General features: G+C 54.6%; 1 protein-coding gene across 2 annotated transcripts in view; it reads right to left on the bottom strand.

The window, feature by feature from the left end:
• Positions 1-14,847, bottom strand: part of SLC2A9 (solute carrier family 2 member 9) — a 57,216-nt gene that overhangs the window by 16,066 nt on the left and 26,303 nt on the right. For both annotated transcript variants that reach the window (XM_080649408.1, XM_080649407.1), the window contains 4 exons: positions 14,124-14,269; positions 11,646-11,778; positions 6,116-6,303; positions 1,205-1,315 (listed from right to left, as the gene is read on the bottom strand). In XM_080649408.1, coding sequence (XP_080505534.1) covers positions 1,205-1,315; positions 6,116-6,303; positions 11,646-11,778; positions 14,124-14,269 — 578 coding nt within the window. The remainder of the gene's footprint in view (positions 1-1,204; positions 1,316-6,115; positions 6,304-11,645; positions 11,779-14,123; positions 14,270-14,847) is intronic.

Below are 14,847 nucleotides of genomic sequence, written 5' to 3'. Positions count from 1 at the left end.
CCAGGCCCCCACTGCCCCACCCCACATGGGGACTCTCCAGGCCCCCACTGCCCCACCCCACATGGGGACTCTCCAGGCCCCTCTGCCCCGCCCCACATGGGGACTCCCCAGGCCCCCACTGCCCCACCCCACATGGGGACTCTCCAGGCCCCACTGCCCCGCCCCACATGGGGACTCCCCAGGCCCCCAGTGCCCCACCCCACATGGGGACTATCCAGGCCCCCACTGCCCTGCCCCACATGGGGACTCTCCAGGCCCCACTGCCCCACCCCACATGGGGACTATCCAGGCCCCCACTGCCCTGCCCCACATGGGGACTCTCCAGGCCCCCAGTGCCCCACCCCACATGGGGACTCTCCAGGCCCCACTGCCCCACCCCACATGGGGACTCTCCAGGCCCCTCTGCCCTGCCCCACATGGGGACTCCCCAGGCCCCCACTGCCCCACCCCACATGGGGACTCTCCAGGCCCCCACTGCCCCACCCCACATGGGGATTCTCCAGGCCCCCACTGCCCCACCCCACATGGGGATTCTCCAGGCCCCTCTGCCCCACCCCACATGGGGACTCCCCAGGCCCCCACTGCCCCACCCCACATGGGGACTCTCCAGGCCCCCAGTGCCCCGCCCCACATGGGGACTCTCCAGGCCCCTCTGCCCCACCCCACATGGGGACTCTCCAGGCCCCCACTGCCCTGCCCCACATGTCTGTCTTGCAGCCCGGAGGCTGAGAAAGAGTGGCCAGCGGATTTTAGACCCTGGCTCATCATCAAAGCCCCTCTGTGTTGCACGAACCGAAGGGAATGTCTTTCTCCTTCTCTCTGCCTGCAAATACCTACATACCTGGGCCGGGAAGATGACAGTTCATGGTCTGAAATGTTTTTAAGGTCATGACCACAGACCTGAGGCTCCTGGGCCTCTGGTGAGGACTCCCAGGGAGATTCGCCCCTCCTCAGAGGGAGGTAGCTGCTGTCATCTGTGACGAGGTAAGAGCTCTAAGGAGGGAGTGATTTTTTTAAAGGAGGAAAATGGTGAAGCAAAACAGACGTTCTCTAGATGGTGAGACATCCATGATGGATGGCACGATCACTCCTCAGATTCACACACCCTCAGAGGGACCCAGGGCGCCCGCTGCTATGAGACCTGGGTTCCCCGAGGCCCTGCTGACTCCCCTGTGAGTTCTCAGGGTACCGTCCCTTTACTTACAGAGAAGATGGAAGCCAGGGTCTCAATGCTGCCGGTGCTCAGGGTGATGTAGGGGATATTTTCCGGAGCAATCCCTGCTTTCCCAAAGATGCTGTTGGTGTAGAACCAAATCTGTAGGCAGGGAAGGAAAAGAGGGGAGTCGGTCAGCGAGGGGCGTCTACCTCCCAAACTAACACCAGGCACACGGTGGCCTCTGAGGTTCCCTGCCCCAGCCAGAGTCACAGGTACAGCTGCCTGGCAGACCCACTGCCTGCTTCTCCCATCCCACATGTCCCCCTCTTCATTCATACCAACAGATCTCTCCACATTCCCCCTCTTCATTCATACCAACAGATCTCCCACATCCCCCCTCTTCATACCAACAGATCTCCCACATTCCCCCTCTTCATTCATACCAACAGATCTCCCACATCCCCCCTCTTCATACCAACAGATCTCCCACATTCCCCCTCTTCATTCATACCAACAGATCTCCCTCATTTCCCCTCTTCATACTAACAGATCTCCCACATTTCCCTCTCTTCATACTAACAGATCTCCCACATTCCCCCTCTTCATACCAACAGATCTCCCTCATTTCCCCCTCTTCATTCATACCAACAGATCTCCCACATTCCCCCTCTTCATTCATACCAACAGATCTCCCACATTCCCCCTCTTCATTCATACCAACAGATCTCCCACATTCCCCCTCTTCATTCATACCAACAGATCTCTCCACATTCCCCCTCTTCATTCATACCAACAGATCTCCCTCATTCCCCCTCTTCATTCATACCAACAGATCTCCCTCATTCCCCCCTCTTCATACCAACAGATCTCCCTCATTCCCCCTCTTCATTCATACCAACAGATCTCCCTCATTTCCCCTCTTCATTCATACCAACAGATCTCCCACATTCCCCCTCTTCATTCATACCAACAGATCTCCCACATTCCCCCTCTTCATTCATAACAACAGATCTCCCTCATTCCCCCTCTTCATTCATACCAACAGATCTCCCTCATTTCCTCTCTTCATTCATACCAACAGATCTCCCACATTCCCCCTCTTCATTCATACCAACAGATCTCCCTCATTTCCCGTTTTCATACCAACAGATCTCCCTCATTTCCCCTCTTCATACTAACAGATCTCCCACATTTCCCTCTCTTCATACTAACAGATCTCCCACATCCCCCCTCTTCATACCAACAGATCTCCCTCATTTCCCCCTCTTCATACCAACAGATCTCCCTCATTTCCCCCTCTTCATTCATACTAACAGATCTCCCTCATTTCCCTCTCTTCATACCAACAGATCTCCCTCATTTCCCCCTCTTCATACCAACAGATCTCCCTCATTTCCCCCTCTTCATACCAATAGATCTCCCTCATTTCCTGCTCTTCATACCAATAGATCTCCCTCATTTCCCCCTCTTCATTCATACCAACAGATCTCCCACATTTCCCCCTCTTCATACTAACAGATCTCCCACATTCCCCCTCTTCATACCAACAGATCTCCATCATTTCCCCCTCTTCATTCATACCAACAGATCTCCCACATTCCCCCTCTTCATACCAACAGATCTCCATCATTTCCCCCTCTTCATTCATACCAACAGATCTCCCACATTCCCCCTCTTCATTCATACCAACTGATCTCCCTCCTTTCCCCTCTTCATTCATACCAACAGATCTCTCACATTACCCCTCTTCATTCATACCAACAGATCTCCCTCATTCCCCCCTCTTCATACCAACAGATCTCCCTCATTTCCCCTCTTCATACCAACAGATCTCCCTCATTTCCCCTCTTCATACTAACAGATCTCCCACATTCCCCCTCTTCATACCAACAGATCTCCATCATTTCCCCCTCTTCATTCATACCAACAGATCTCCCACATTCCCCCTCTTCATACCAACAGATCTCCATCATTTCCCCCTCTTCATTCATACCAACAGATCTCCCACATTCCCCCTCTTCATTCATACCAACTGATCTCCCTCCTTTCCCCTCTTCATTCATACCAACAGATCTCTCACATTACCCCTCTTCATTCATACCAACAGATCTCCCTCATTCCCCCCTCTTCATACCAACAGATCTCCCTCATTTCCCCTCTTCATACCAACAGATCTCCCTCATTTCCCCTCTTCATACTAACAGATCTCCCACATTTCCCCCTCTTCATACCAACAGATCTCCCACATTCCCCCTCTTCATTCATACCAACAGATCTCCCACATTCCCCCTCTTCATACCAACAGATCTCCCTCATTTCCCCTCTTCATACCAACAGATCTCCCTCATTCCCCCTTTTCATACTAACAGACTAGGAGTGACAGGGGTTTGGCCTAATGTGGCAATGGGCTGTCAAAGAAGTGTTAGTGGCGCTTAAAGGAAGTCTGGGTATTTATTCCAAAGCGTTGAAAGCAGGACCTCAAAGAGATATTGGCACTCCTGTGTTCAACAAAACATCATTCCCAATAGCCAAGTTGTGGGAATAATAACCTAATGGTTTATCGATGGATGAATGGATAAGGAAGTGCAGCCAATTCGTCAGCCTTGAAAAAGAAGGGAATTCTGCAGCATGTGACATCATGGAGGACGTTCCCTAAGTGTAATGAAGCATGGAGGACGTTCCCTAAGTGGAATGAAGCCTGGAGGATGTTCCCTAAGTGGAATGAAGCATGGAGGACGTTCCCTAAGTGGAATGAAGCCTGGAGGATGTTACTCTAAGTGGAATAAAGCCAGTCACAGAGGGACAGGTACTGCCCAAGTCCACTTATATGAAACTAGTGGCCCGGTGCCTAAAATTTGTGCACATTAAAAGGGAATTAATTAGAGAAAATATTTTAATATTGTTATTTGCCCTTTCTCTATAGTAGAAGTGTCCAAGATGAAAGAAAATTAGTAAAATGTATATGAAAATCTCCCTCCTGTCAGTCTGGGGCGTGCCACGGTACCCAGAGTCAAGTCCCCGCCCACCTGCGCGCACCTCAAAATTGTGTGAGACCCAGACCCAGCTGGTCCCACCCCTGTCAAGCCCTGCAGGGTGGGGGGCACAGCCTCAGGTCCCCCGTCAAGCCCCACCGGGTGGGGGATGCGGCCTCAGGTCCCCGGGCCCTGGCGCAAGGGCGGGAGGGTTCGAGGACGTGATGACCATTTGCATATTAGCTATTTATCATATAGGATATCTGAAATAGTCAAACTCACAGAAGCGGAGGGTAGAACAGTGGTTGCCGGGGGTTAGGATCAGGGGAAATGGGGACCTCTGTTCAGTGTAAAGTCTCAGTTCCGGAAGGTGACTAAATTCTAACAATCGCTGCACATTGAGCCTGTAGTTGATATCGCACGGTGACCTCAAACATTTTCTAAGAGGGTGGATCTCACATCAATAAAACATCCATAAAAGGCGATCAGTGTGAGGGGCGCACCTTCCAAAGCGGGGGTCTCGCCGCTGCTGACTTGGGGAGAGACAAGTTGCTTTCCCACCTATGCTCATGCCTGGGCCTACAGATTTGCCCTGGTGGAGTTTATACAGTTACACAGGGCATGCAAATCAGAAAACTACACCCGAACAGAGGCGAGAATGGTGCTTAGAAATATCATGATTCTCCATCTGAATGCCTCATTAAATACAGATCCCGTCTGTGGCTTCTTTGAGTCCAAGACTGAGCATTAAGAAACGGATACATTCTCCCTCTCTGCTATCTCAGGCGGGGAGGGGAGGCTCTGAAATCCTGGGGCATGACCTTGACCTTGTAAAGAGAAGGCAACAGCAGGACTGGTCCAAGGTCACACTGGTGACCTAGCCCCTCCCTATTCTGCTGACTTTAACCAAGAAACAGGTAAAACCACTCTGGCTGTAACTGTCTACGCGGCCACTCTCCCCTGGGCCTGGCCATGGCTCTCCTGAGCACGTAAGTGACCGCAGAGGGAACAGGGTGCTTCCGTGCAAAATGTCCTCTACACACCCCTGCCACGTGGCTGGCAACACCTTCATGGACGGGGAGCTCACCATCCCGGTGGCAACCCACTGTTCGCCAGAAGCAACAATGATGATGATGATCTCACGTCAGCCTAGATTCCCAGCTTCTAATTCTGGAGCAGCCAAGGGGTGGCTGAGCTCATCGGAGGGCTTGGGGGGCTCCATGGGGGGACCTCCTCCTCCTACCTCCCCACCTATGTCAGCTCAGGCCCCAGGAAATGTACCCTTTAAAGCCTTGAGATTTTCTCAGGCCAAAGTCGCCCACTGAAGCCAGCCCAGCTACAAGTACTTTATTTAAGTCATCTCCATGTTTCTTCCTTATGACTTCCTAATTCCCGTTTTATGAAGAAACTAGAGGCCCGATGCCCAAAGATTCGTGCAAGAATGGGCCTTCCTTCCCCTGGCTGCTGGCAGCGCCTTCGCTCTGGCCGGAGCCGCCTTTCCACAGGCCTGGAGCCGCCTTTCCACCTTCCCACACTGCCCAGAGGCCCGGAGTGGCTGGGGTGGTGTGGAACGCCCCACCCCCAGCTGCTTGGTGCCTGTGTATGCAAATTAACCCACCATCTTTGTTGGGTTAATTTGCATACTCACTCCTGATTGGCTGGTGGGCATCGAGAAGGTACGGTCAATTAGCATGTTACTCTTTTATTAGGTAGATAAGACTTTTAAGGCTTTCCAGGGATAAGTAATAACAGGGCTAGGCAGCATGTATTAAGGATAAATCCACTAGCTGCTGCACTGAACACTTCGCATGGAGTCTCTCTTTCAGGGTTATGTCGTCCCATTTTACAGATGAGGAAACTGAGGCTCAGATGATGTGGTTGCCCAATGGCGCAGAGCTGGGACTGGAACCTGGGCATCCAGGGCCCGAGCCTGACCCACCCCACCCCTCTCCTCCCTCCAGTCCCTCCGACTGTGCGGGACGCTCACCGCGTTGAGGCCGCAGAGCTGGTAGCAGGCCATGGTGACCACCACGGTGATGACCTGCCAGCGGACGAAGCGGGCCCTGAGCAGCTCCAGCACGGACACCAGGCGGATGTTCCTCTGCACGCGGCCCTCGGCCAGGGCCTCCTCCACCTCTCGGGACACGTCCTCCTTGCCCAGGAACGTCCGGAAGGCTGTGCACAGGGACAGGCAGGGACGGTCAGCCGAAAGCAGCTCTTTGTGAGTCTGATGCTGGGCCCCGCAGGGACAGTCCCACCACCCAGACACACACCTTGTCAGGGACAGAGCCTCTGAGACCACGGCGTTTAAAAATAGGAAAACGAAGCCCCTGAGCACGCGGTGACTTGCCCAGGGTCACCCGGCCGGCCAGGAGAAGAGGCGGGAGAGAACCAGGACCTCCCGAGTGCCCCAGAGCAACGCCGAGTGCGCCCCGGGTTCAAGTCCCGTCTCTACACGGGGCAGACAAACAGCTTGCAGTCATCCCGGCCTCCTGGGGCTGCGGAGGGACTGTGCTTTATTTTACACACTAACTTCACACATAGGGAGTGCTCCACACACCATGCAGAGCACCTCCAGGTTGCCTCTGCGCTCGTCCTCACTGGACGTGTCAGGATGCCCGGCAGCCCGCTCCACCATCGGCAGGAGGACCTTTGGGCCCCTTCCCCAGGCCCCCCTGAAATGCAGACACCTGGGGAGACAGTCTCAGAGCTCATCTCCCCAGGATTCAGACGAACCCATGCGACCTAGGCCTTTGCCATGCTGAACGCAGCAAATTTCCGGCCTCGGCTGGCCTGTCATTTGTTCGCCCAGACCTGAACTGCGCCGGCCTGTGGGTGGGTGCGTGAAGGTGGGCTGACTGGTCAGGACCCTGCGGTCATCATAACCAGATGGTGGGAGCGACTTAAAGGGCAGATGCAGATGGTCAGCCGTGAGCTGCGTCCTCCTGCAGGCGAAGGGGCTGCCTCTGAGGTGGGGGTGGGGGGAGACAGCCCATGACCGTGGGCGGCTGCCTCAACCACACTGCTCGAGCCGCGGGCAGGGGCAAGTGCTCTTCTTAAGGAGCAGAGAGGAAAAAGGCCGTTAAACTTGCTCCAGATTCTCCAAGAAGGCGGCCAACAAGGGTGTGGGTGTCGCTCCTGAAGTGACCTGGAACTGCCTCAGAAAGTCGCTTCCCTAGCGGTGACCTGGCCCTTCCTGGCGTTTACTATGGGCAAGTGCGAGGAGTGGCTGTTGAGTGACGTCCTTCGCTTAATGTAATTCACGTAATGTAAAGGCATGCGGCTAGGAACAAAGCTCTAGCTCATTAGATTTCCAGTCCCGCCGGGGGTTGCCTTGGCAGGGCCAGACCGAATGATTTTGCGGGCCTTCCCCACCCCTGCCTTATCACATCCCCTATCTGGTATTTCACTTCTATTCAACCCAATAAACCCCTTCCCCCATAGTGGACATGTGGGCTCTTTCCCCATTTTTAGGCACAGGAAGCTTCCCCTCAACTGACAAGAGCGGCATGAATAAATCAGGCCCGGGTGGGACTGAGTCGCTCTGAACTGGGGGGCAGGGGGGAGGGGGAAGCCTGGAAGGGGCCTTGGACTCCGATGGATGGATTGTACTGATGCGCCCACTGCCCCCCCCCCCCCACAGGCCTCCTGACATCTATGTCCTTCACTCTGTAACTATGTAGCCCCTCCCACTCTGGCTCTGGGCTTGACCATGTGACTTATTTTGGCCAATGGGATTTGAGCTGATTTGAAGCTTGGGAAACGGCTTGTCTTTCACTTCCTCTCTGGGACCTGTGCTCACCAGGGGAAGGGGCCCAGCTAGCCTGCTGGGGGATGAGGCACCCGGAACAGAGGTGACGCTGCCCTAGGTCGGCCAGCTGACCACCAGGCATGCGAGAGAGCTGCCCCCGAGACAAGAAGGGTTCTAAGGGCAGGCCCTATGCGGATGAACAGGACGTCACAGCAGGCCCAACGCGCACTAATGTCTTAAGCCAGGGAGTTTCTATCAGGGGTCCTCAAACTTTTTAAACAGGGGGCCAGTTCACGGTCCCTCAGACCGTTGGAGGGCCGGACTATAGTTTAAAAAAAAAAACTATGAACAAATTCCTATGTGCACTGCGGGCCCGGGACGCGTCAGCTGCTAAGCAGGACAGGCAGCGGCACCCGGTGGGCCGGATCAATGTCCTCGGCGGGCCGCATGTGGCCCGCGGGCCGTAGTTTGAGGACCCCTGTAAGATGGTGTGCTACGCGGCATTATTATAGCAATAGTTAACTGCCACAGGGCCCCTTCCTCCCCAATTACCAACAGACCGGACGAGCACCAAACACGGAGCGAGGTGGTGAAATGTGCTTTGTTTATGTCCAGAGCTCCCAGAGCGACACTGTCAGGGTTCAGATCCCAGCGCTGCTAGGTGCTCGCCCCGATGCGGGGTCAGGCAGCCCCATCCTCAGCGCTGTCTTACAGTGGGAATGATAATGTGACCTCTTCCCCGTGCTGCTGTGAGGGTCTGCCCGTCTGAGATCGGCGCAGTGCTTACCATGGGCAGCTCTCAATGCAGATGGGCTGCACAGGGTGTGCTGGTCCCTGGAGGGCTGGAAGGCTTCTCCCACTTGGTCTCCGCGCCTCGCCTCCCAACCCCTCCTCCCCCCCCCCCGCCCCCCGCACACAGGATGCCAGGCATAGTAAATACCCATTGTTTTCTGGGTGCCTGGGGTGAAATTAGCCCTTTTATTAGCACAGATGCACATTTTAATACTCCCTTTCAATCTAAGCCCAACACCTTTGTTCTTTTTATAGAGCGCACATCTAATATTAACCTTTTTTTTATAATTAGCCTTCTCGCTCACTCCCTACTGTGCTATGAAGTAAATCTTACAAGCCTTCTCCACTGTCTGACATTTACTTACATGCACTGCCCATTCCAACTGCTCTTAACTGAAGCGTTTCTAAGAGTGCTTTCCCCGTAGAGCCAGAGGGTCAAGGGGCACCCTCCCCCACTAGGAGGAATCGCCCTCTTCCAACAGTTAGCCCTGCTGCTTTGGGGACCCCTCCCCTCGTCCTTCTCAGCCACATTCTTTCCTCGGCAGACCCTCCACCTTCTGACCATCACCTGCCTTCCCTGAAGCCTGCCTCCGCCACGGGCCCCACAGGAAGTCCCCAGGCACTGCCCACTGAGGTTCCTCTGGGCATGAGGTGTGGGAGGAAAGGGACCATCAGGTTCCAGTTCTTCTGTCAATTGCTGGGTCCCCTGTGGGCTTCTGGGAGAAAGAGACCTCAAGCTGCCCCCGCCCCCACCCCCACCCCAAGCTCCACCACTTTTGTGCATAGAGGCTGGAGGAAGACCTGTTGTTCCCATCATATGTTCAAAGGCCTCTGGAAACTCAAACCATAAACCCCAGCTGTGGGCAGGAAATGTCACCCCTGGGGGCCTCCGTTTGTTTCTAGAAACATGAAGGTAACGGAACGTTCTCTGATTTCATGTTAGAGAAATGTTGTAAACGGGAAAATACATCTGAACCACAAACTGCGAGACAAATGTAGGCAATTACTGATATTTCATTATGCCATTTGTGAGTTCAGAAAAAACGTTGCTTGAATTTTAAAAAATGTTACACTAATTATATTAAACAAGACTGTATGTCTCAACTTTTTTCTTGGGTGTGGACGTTAGGGAAATTTAGATTAGAGGACAGGGTCTGGATTAAAAAGGGGACAGAGTTCTCAGTAGTAATGACAGCAAATGATACCACAAACCATAGGTAGACAGATAGATATATAGACAGATAAATGATAGATAGATGGATAGATGGATGGATGAATGGATAGATGGATGACGTATAGTTGCATAGATAGATGGATGGATGGATGGAAAAATGGATGATGTATAGATTCATAGATGGATGGATGGATGGATGGAGAGATGGATGAAGAGATGGATAGATGGATGGATAGATGGATGATGTATAGATGCATTGATAGATGGATAGGTAGATGGATGGATGGATGGAGAGGTGGGTAGATGGATGTATGTATAGATGGATGATGTATAGTTGCATAGATAGATGGATGGATGGATGGAAAAATGGATGATGTATAGATTCATAGATGGATGGATGGATGGATGGAGAGATGGATAGATGGATAGATAGATGGATGATGTATAGATGCATTGATAGATGGATAGGTAGATGGAAGGATGGATGGAGAGATGGGTAGATGGATTATGTATAGATGGATGATGTATAGATGCATAGATGGGTAGATGGGTGGATGGGTGGATATATGGAGAGATGGGTGGATGGATGGATAGATGTATAGATGGATGATATATAGATGCATAGATGGGTGGATGGAGAGATGGATGATGGATAGATGGATAGGTAGATGGATGGATGGATGGAGAGATGGTAGATGGGTGGATGGGTAGATGGATGATGGATAGATGGATAGATGGATGGATGGATGGAGAGATGGGTAGATGGATGTATGTATAGATGGATGATGTATAGATGCATAGATAGATGGGTAGATGGGTGGATGGGTGGATATATGGAGAGATGGATAGATGGATGGATGGATGGATGGAGGCATGGGTAGATGGGTGGGTGGATGGATGGATGGATGGATGGAGAGATGGGTAGATGGATGGATAGATGTATAGATGGATGATATATAGATGCATAGATGGGTGGATGGAGAGATGGGTAGATGGGTGGTTGGGTGGGTGGATGGATAGACAGATGAGTGTTCCGAGGCTCAGGAAGGTTAAAATAATTGCTCAAGGTCAGACGGCAGAGCCAGGAATTGCAGGCAGCACTGGTTCTTCCTGCCCCGCATGCTTACCATAAATGAGACTCATTTTATAAAACTGAACAAACGCACGCTGGTGCTCATGCGCGTGGTCTCTCAAGGCAGAATGGCTTTGCCTTTGGCGGCTCGGCAGAAATGCCCGATCCCAAAGGCTGAGCTTGCCTTGGGCGCACACGTCACCACTCAGGGGCTGAGGAGAGCCACCTAAGAGGACGCCACACCCACGTGCGCCTCGTGCTCCTCTTCTGCAAGGGGATCCTGCCTCCCTCGTGGGGGCTCCAGCATGGGCTGCTGTGCCGCTGGTGCTCACCTGCGCCTGCCATTCCCTTTCTTGCGGGTGAATGTTGACATGGAGAAGTGGGCAGCGAAGAAGAAAAGGAACAGAGGAAGCCAGCAGAGACCCGAACCACTAAGAAATCTGTGTTCTGTCATCTCTGAGGTTGGGACACCCCATGGAGACACCGCGGCACAGAAGTGAGCAGACCTGGGTCCTGTCCTGCTCTGTCCTGGCTTTTCCAGGCTCCCAGGGTGGCCCGCGTCCCCTCCCTGGGCCGCCAGAGCAGGCTGTGGGGAAGATGAAGTGGCTTAGAGTGCCCCCAGGCACCCAGCACCACGCCTGCAGAGAGGGGTGGCCCAGGTCTCCGCACACCCTGCGCACTGACCCCGTGAGATGTCGGAGCCGCGTGGGAAAGGCCCAGGGCCCTACCTTTCTCGGCCGCCGCCTGGTCATGCTTCTCAAACAGCAGGTAGCGCGGGCTCTCGGGGAGGAAGGGCAGGCTCACCAGCTGGACCACAGCGGGGATGAGGATCACTCCAAACAGGTACGGCCAGGTGCTCTCCTGGAGGGAGAAGGGGGGGGGGGGGGGAGGGGAAGGGGGGGAGGGGGGGGCAATGAGTGGGCGTGTCAGAGCGAGGAGTCTATAGCTTTCCGATTCCACTGTGCCCTGAGGGGGGTGGGGGGAGAGGGGGCTGGCGTGACCCCGCAAATGCACTGGCGCAGGGAGGTGGTCTCAGCTGTGACTGCGCTGACAGGGCAGGGTGGGGCTGCTCTCTCGTCACTGCCCCCTGGTGCTCTTTTTGAGCCACTGCAGTTTCCCATGGGCCGAGCTCTGCCCCCATCTTATTTTTACTTTTTTTTTGCACTGGCTCTTCGCTCTGCCTGTGGTGGTGTCTCCCTCAAGGTCTGCACCCGCTTCTCCAGAAAGGCTCCCCGGCCCTCCCTGCCGCATCAGGGCTGCTCCGGGCTCCCTGAACCCCAGGCTTCCTACATGGCCACCACGTTCGTTGTCCCTTCCATCTGTCCCTCTAGCAGCATGATCCTTGCAGGCAAGGACCTTGTCTCCCCACCTCTGTGGGGTCTAGTGCCCCGGGGATGCTCAGTAAATGTTGGTTGATCGGGGCAGAATGAGTTGATTGGAATTATATGGATCTAGGAGGCAGAGATAGTTGGAGGCAAGTCCTCTGCTGTGGCCCAGAGGTGAGGCGAGGAGGGGTTGAATCGAAGGGCATCAAGGGGAGGGAGAGAGGCCCTGTATGAGATGGAGACCTGGAGGGAGATGGGCCAGACCAGCAGGGAGTGGGAAGAGGCCGGGTTGGGTGAGGGTACTGATGGAGGCATCTCGGGGAAGGGCTAGGACGTCGTTCCCCAGGGATCTGCCTGGGCTGCTGGGTGCTTCACAGCGTGAGAGGCCCGAGGCCTCCCTCCACGGCCACGCTGTCTAAGACAGGCTCCTTGCCCCCCTCCCTCCTTCCCACTGTGCTCTGCCTCACATCACCCGCGAGGAGCCAGCTTCCTAGATCTGTGTCTCAGATGGGTGTCCTCCACTGAAATGCAAGCGAGGTGCATGAGGCAGGCATCCCTGCCTGGCTGTTCTCCGCTGGATGGAGCCTAGAACAGTGCCAGGCACACAATCGACAATAAGTGTCAAATGAGTGAATGTATCAGGAATGAACTAACTGCTCCCGCCCTCTGTGGACACTAGGGGGCGCCTGATCACAGGCTGGGTCTGGGCACAGCGCCCCTGAGCACCCCAAACCTTGAGCCCTGGGTGAGGCATGCACTGAAGCTTTCTATGGAAGTGTACTGAAGTGTATGTCCCCTGCCTTCCCCTCCTGCCCCCTCCTGCCAGGACTCAGCCCCAGGCGAGGGGTATCAGCTGGGCTGTCCCAGTGCATTCGACCATTACTCCTGGTCTCATCTCCTCCCTCCCTCCTGGCCTTCTGTGTAAGCGGGAAGGGGAAGTGGCTGCATCCCTCCCTCATCCTTGTCCGACACTCAGGCGGCAAGTCCTGGACTCGTCGCCCCTCCTCTCTACCCCCAGGGCCACTGCCTCTGCTCCCCCCACCCCCGCCCCCGGGCACAATGTCAGCTGCAGCTCTGTGAACATGGGGCCTCATCTCACGCTCCGCAGGGTCCCCACATGTGCTCTTCCCTCGGCCCCCAGCCACTCGTGATTCTTTCCCGGGGCTGTTCCCCACCTCGCGGCCTTTTCTCCAGTTACTCCCTTTCTCTGCAGTGTCTTCTCGCTCACGCTTCAGGGCTCAATTTCGAGGCCACCTCTTCTGGGAAGCCTTCTTTGATGTCCCCCCCACCCCACCTGAACCTAGGTGAGACGCGCCTCCTTGCCAAGACCACACGGCAAGGAAATGGTTGAACAGGGACTCAGAGCCAGGCCTGTCTGCTTCCAAAACAAAAAGCCAGAAACAGAAGACTGTGCGATCCCATATTTATATGGGAAAGGAAGACTCCAGAGTGAGGGAGAGCTAAGCAAAGCATCTTGGGAAGATGCCCAACACACATTAAATGAAAAGCAAGCTGCAGAACGATGATGGGACACGATGCCATTAAAAAACTACGTAGGTTCGTAAAGGTGTGCAAAAGCATAAGGGAATTGTAATTGAGCTGTTCACAACAGCTGTGCGTGGGTGGGTGTGAACCTGCTGTGAGGTTAGAGTTGGTTATATATTCCTTATGCCCTTAAAAACCCAAAATCAGAGGTACTCAGCAATCGCTTTTCTCCAGTAATAAGTGGAAGGCTGGATGCTCAGGAATTCCTAGGCATAGGGACAAGCTTTGGTGTGGGGCGGGGGGGCCTCACTCTGGCTCCCCTCTGTCCTGCCAGCGGCACAGGGAGCTGAGATGGTGACGTGAGAACAGACGCAGTTTGCCGAGAGCCACGCTTACCTTGCCCAGAAGCTCAGGCAGGCCCAGCAGCTGCCCGGTGAACACCCCGATGCAGATGAAGATGGCGGTCACCTGCCCCAGGGAGCCCCGGATCTCCTTGGGCGAAATCTCGCTCAGGTACATGGGGAGCGCGCTGAGGGCGATGCCTGTGGAGGAAACAGGGCACTTGTGAGAGAGCTGTCTCCTCCTCTGAGGAGCCCTCAGGCCATTGAGAGAGCCGTTTCCTCAAGGAAGACTCTGGTCACGGCCCCTTCCTCTGCTTTACCAGGACAAAAGCACCATGCCCGCGCTCTGCACACAGTGCCAACACGTAACATGCCCGGAGTCATTCAGTCCACAGGTACGGCTGGGAGGTGGATTTCACAGACGAGGAAATAGCTAGGATGGTAACACTGGTGGTGCTGATGCAGGTGATGGTGATGATGGTGGTGATGATGGTGGTGATGGTGGTGATGATGGTGGTGATGGTGGTGGTGGTAGTGGTTGTGGTGGTTGTAGTGGTGGTGGTGATGGTGGTGGTGGTGGTGGTAGTGGTGATGATGGTGGTGATGGTGGTGATGGTGGTGGTGATGCTGGTGGTGATGGTGGTGGTGAGGTGGTGGTGATGGTGGTGGTGGTGATGGTGGTGATGGTGGTGGTGGTGGTGGTGGTGGTGGTGGTGGTGGTGGTGATGGTGGTGGTAGTGATGGTGATGGTGGTGGTGGTGGTGGTGGTGATGGTGGTG

Source organism: Plecotus auritus (genome assembly GCF_963455305.1).
Source record: "Plecotus auritus genome assembly, chromosome: 1".
NCBI lineage: Eukaryota > Metazoa > Chordata > Mammalia > Chiroptera > Vespertilionidae > Plecotus > Plecotus auritus.
This window is presented reverse-complemented; position numbering and strand designations above follow the sequence as displayed.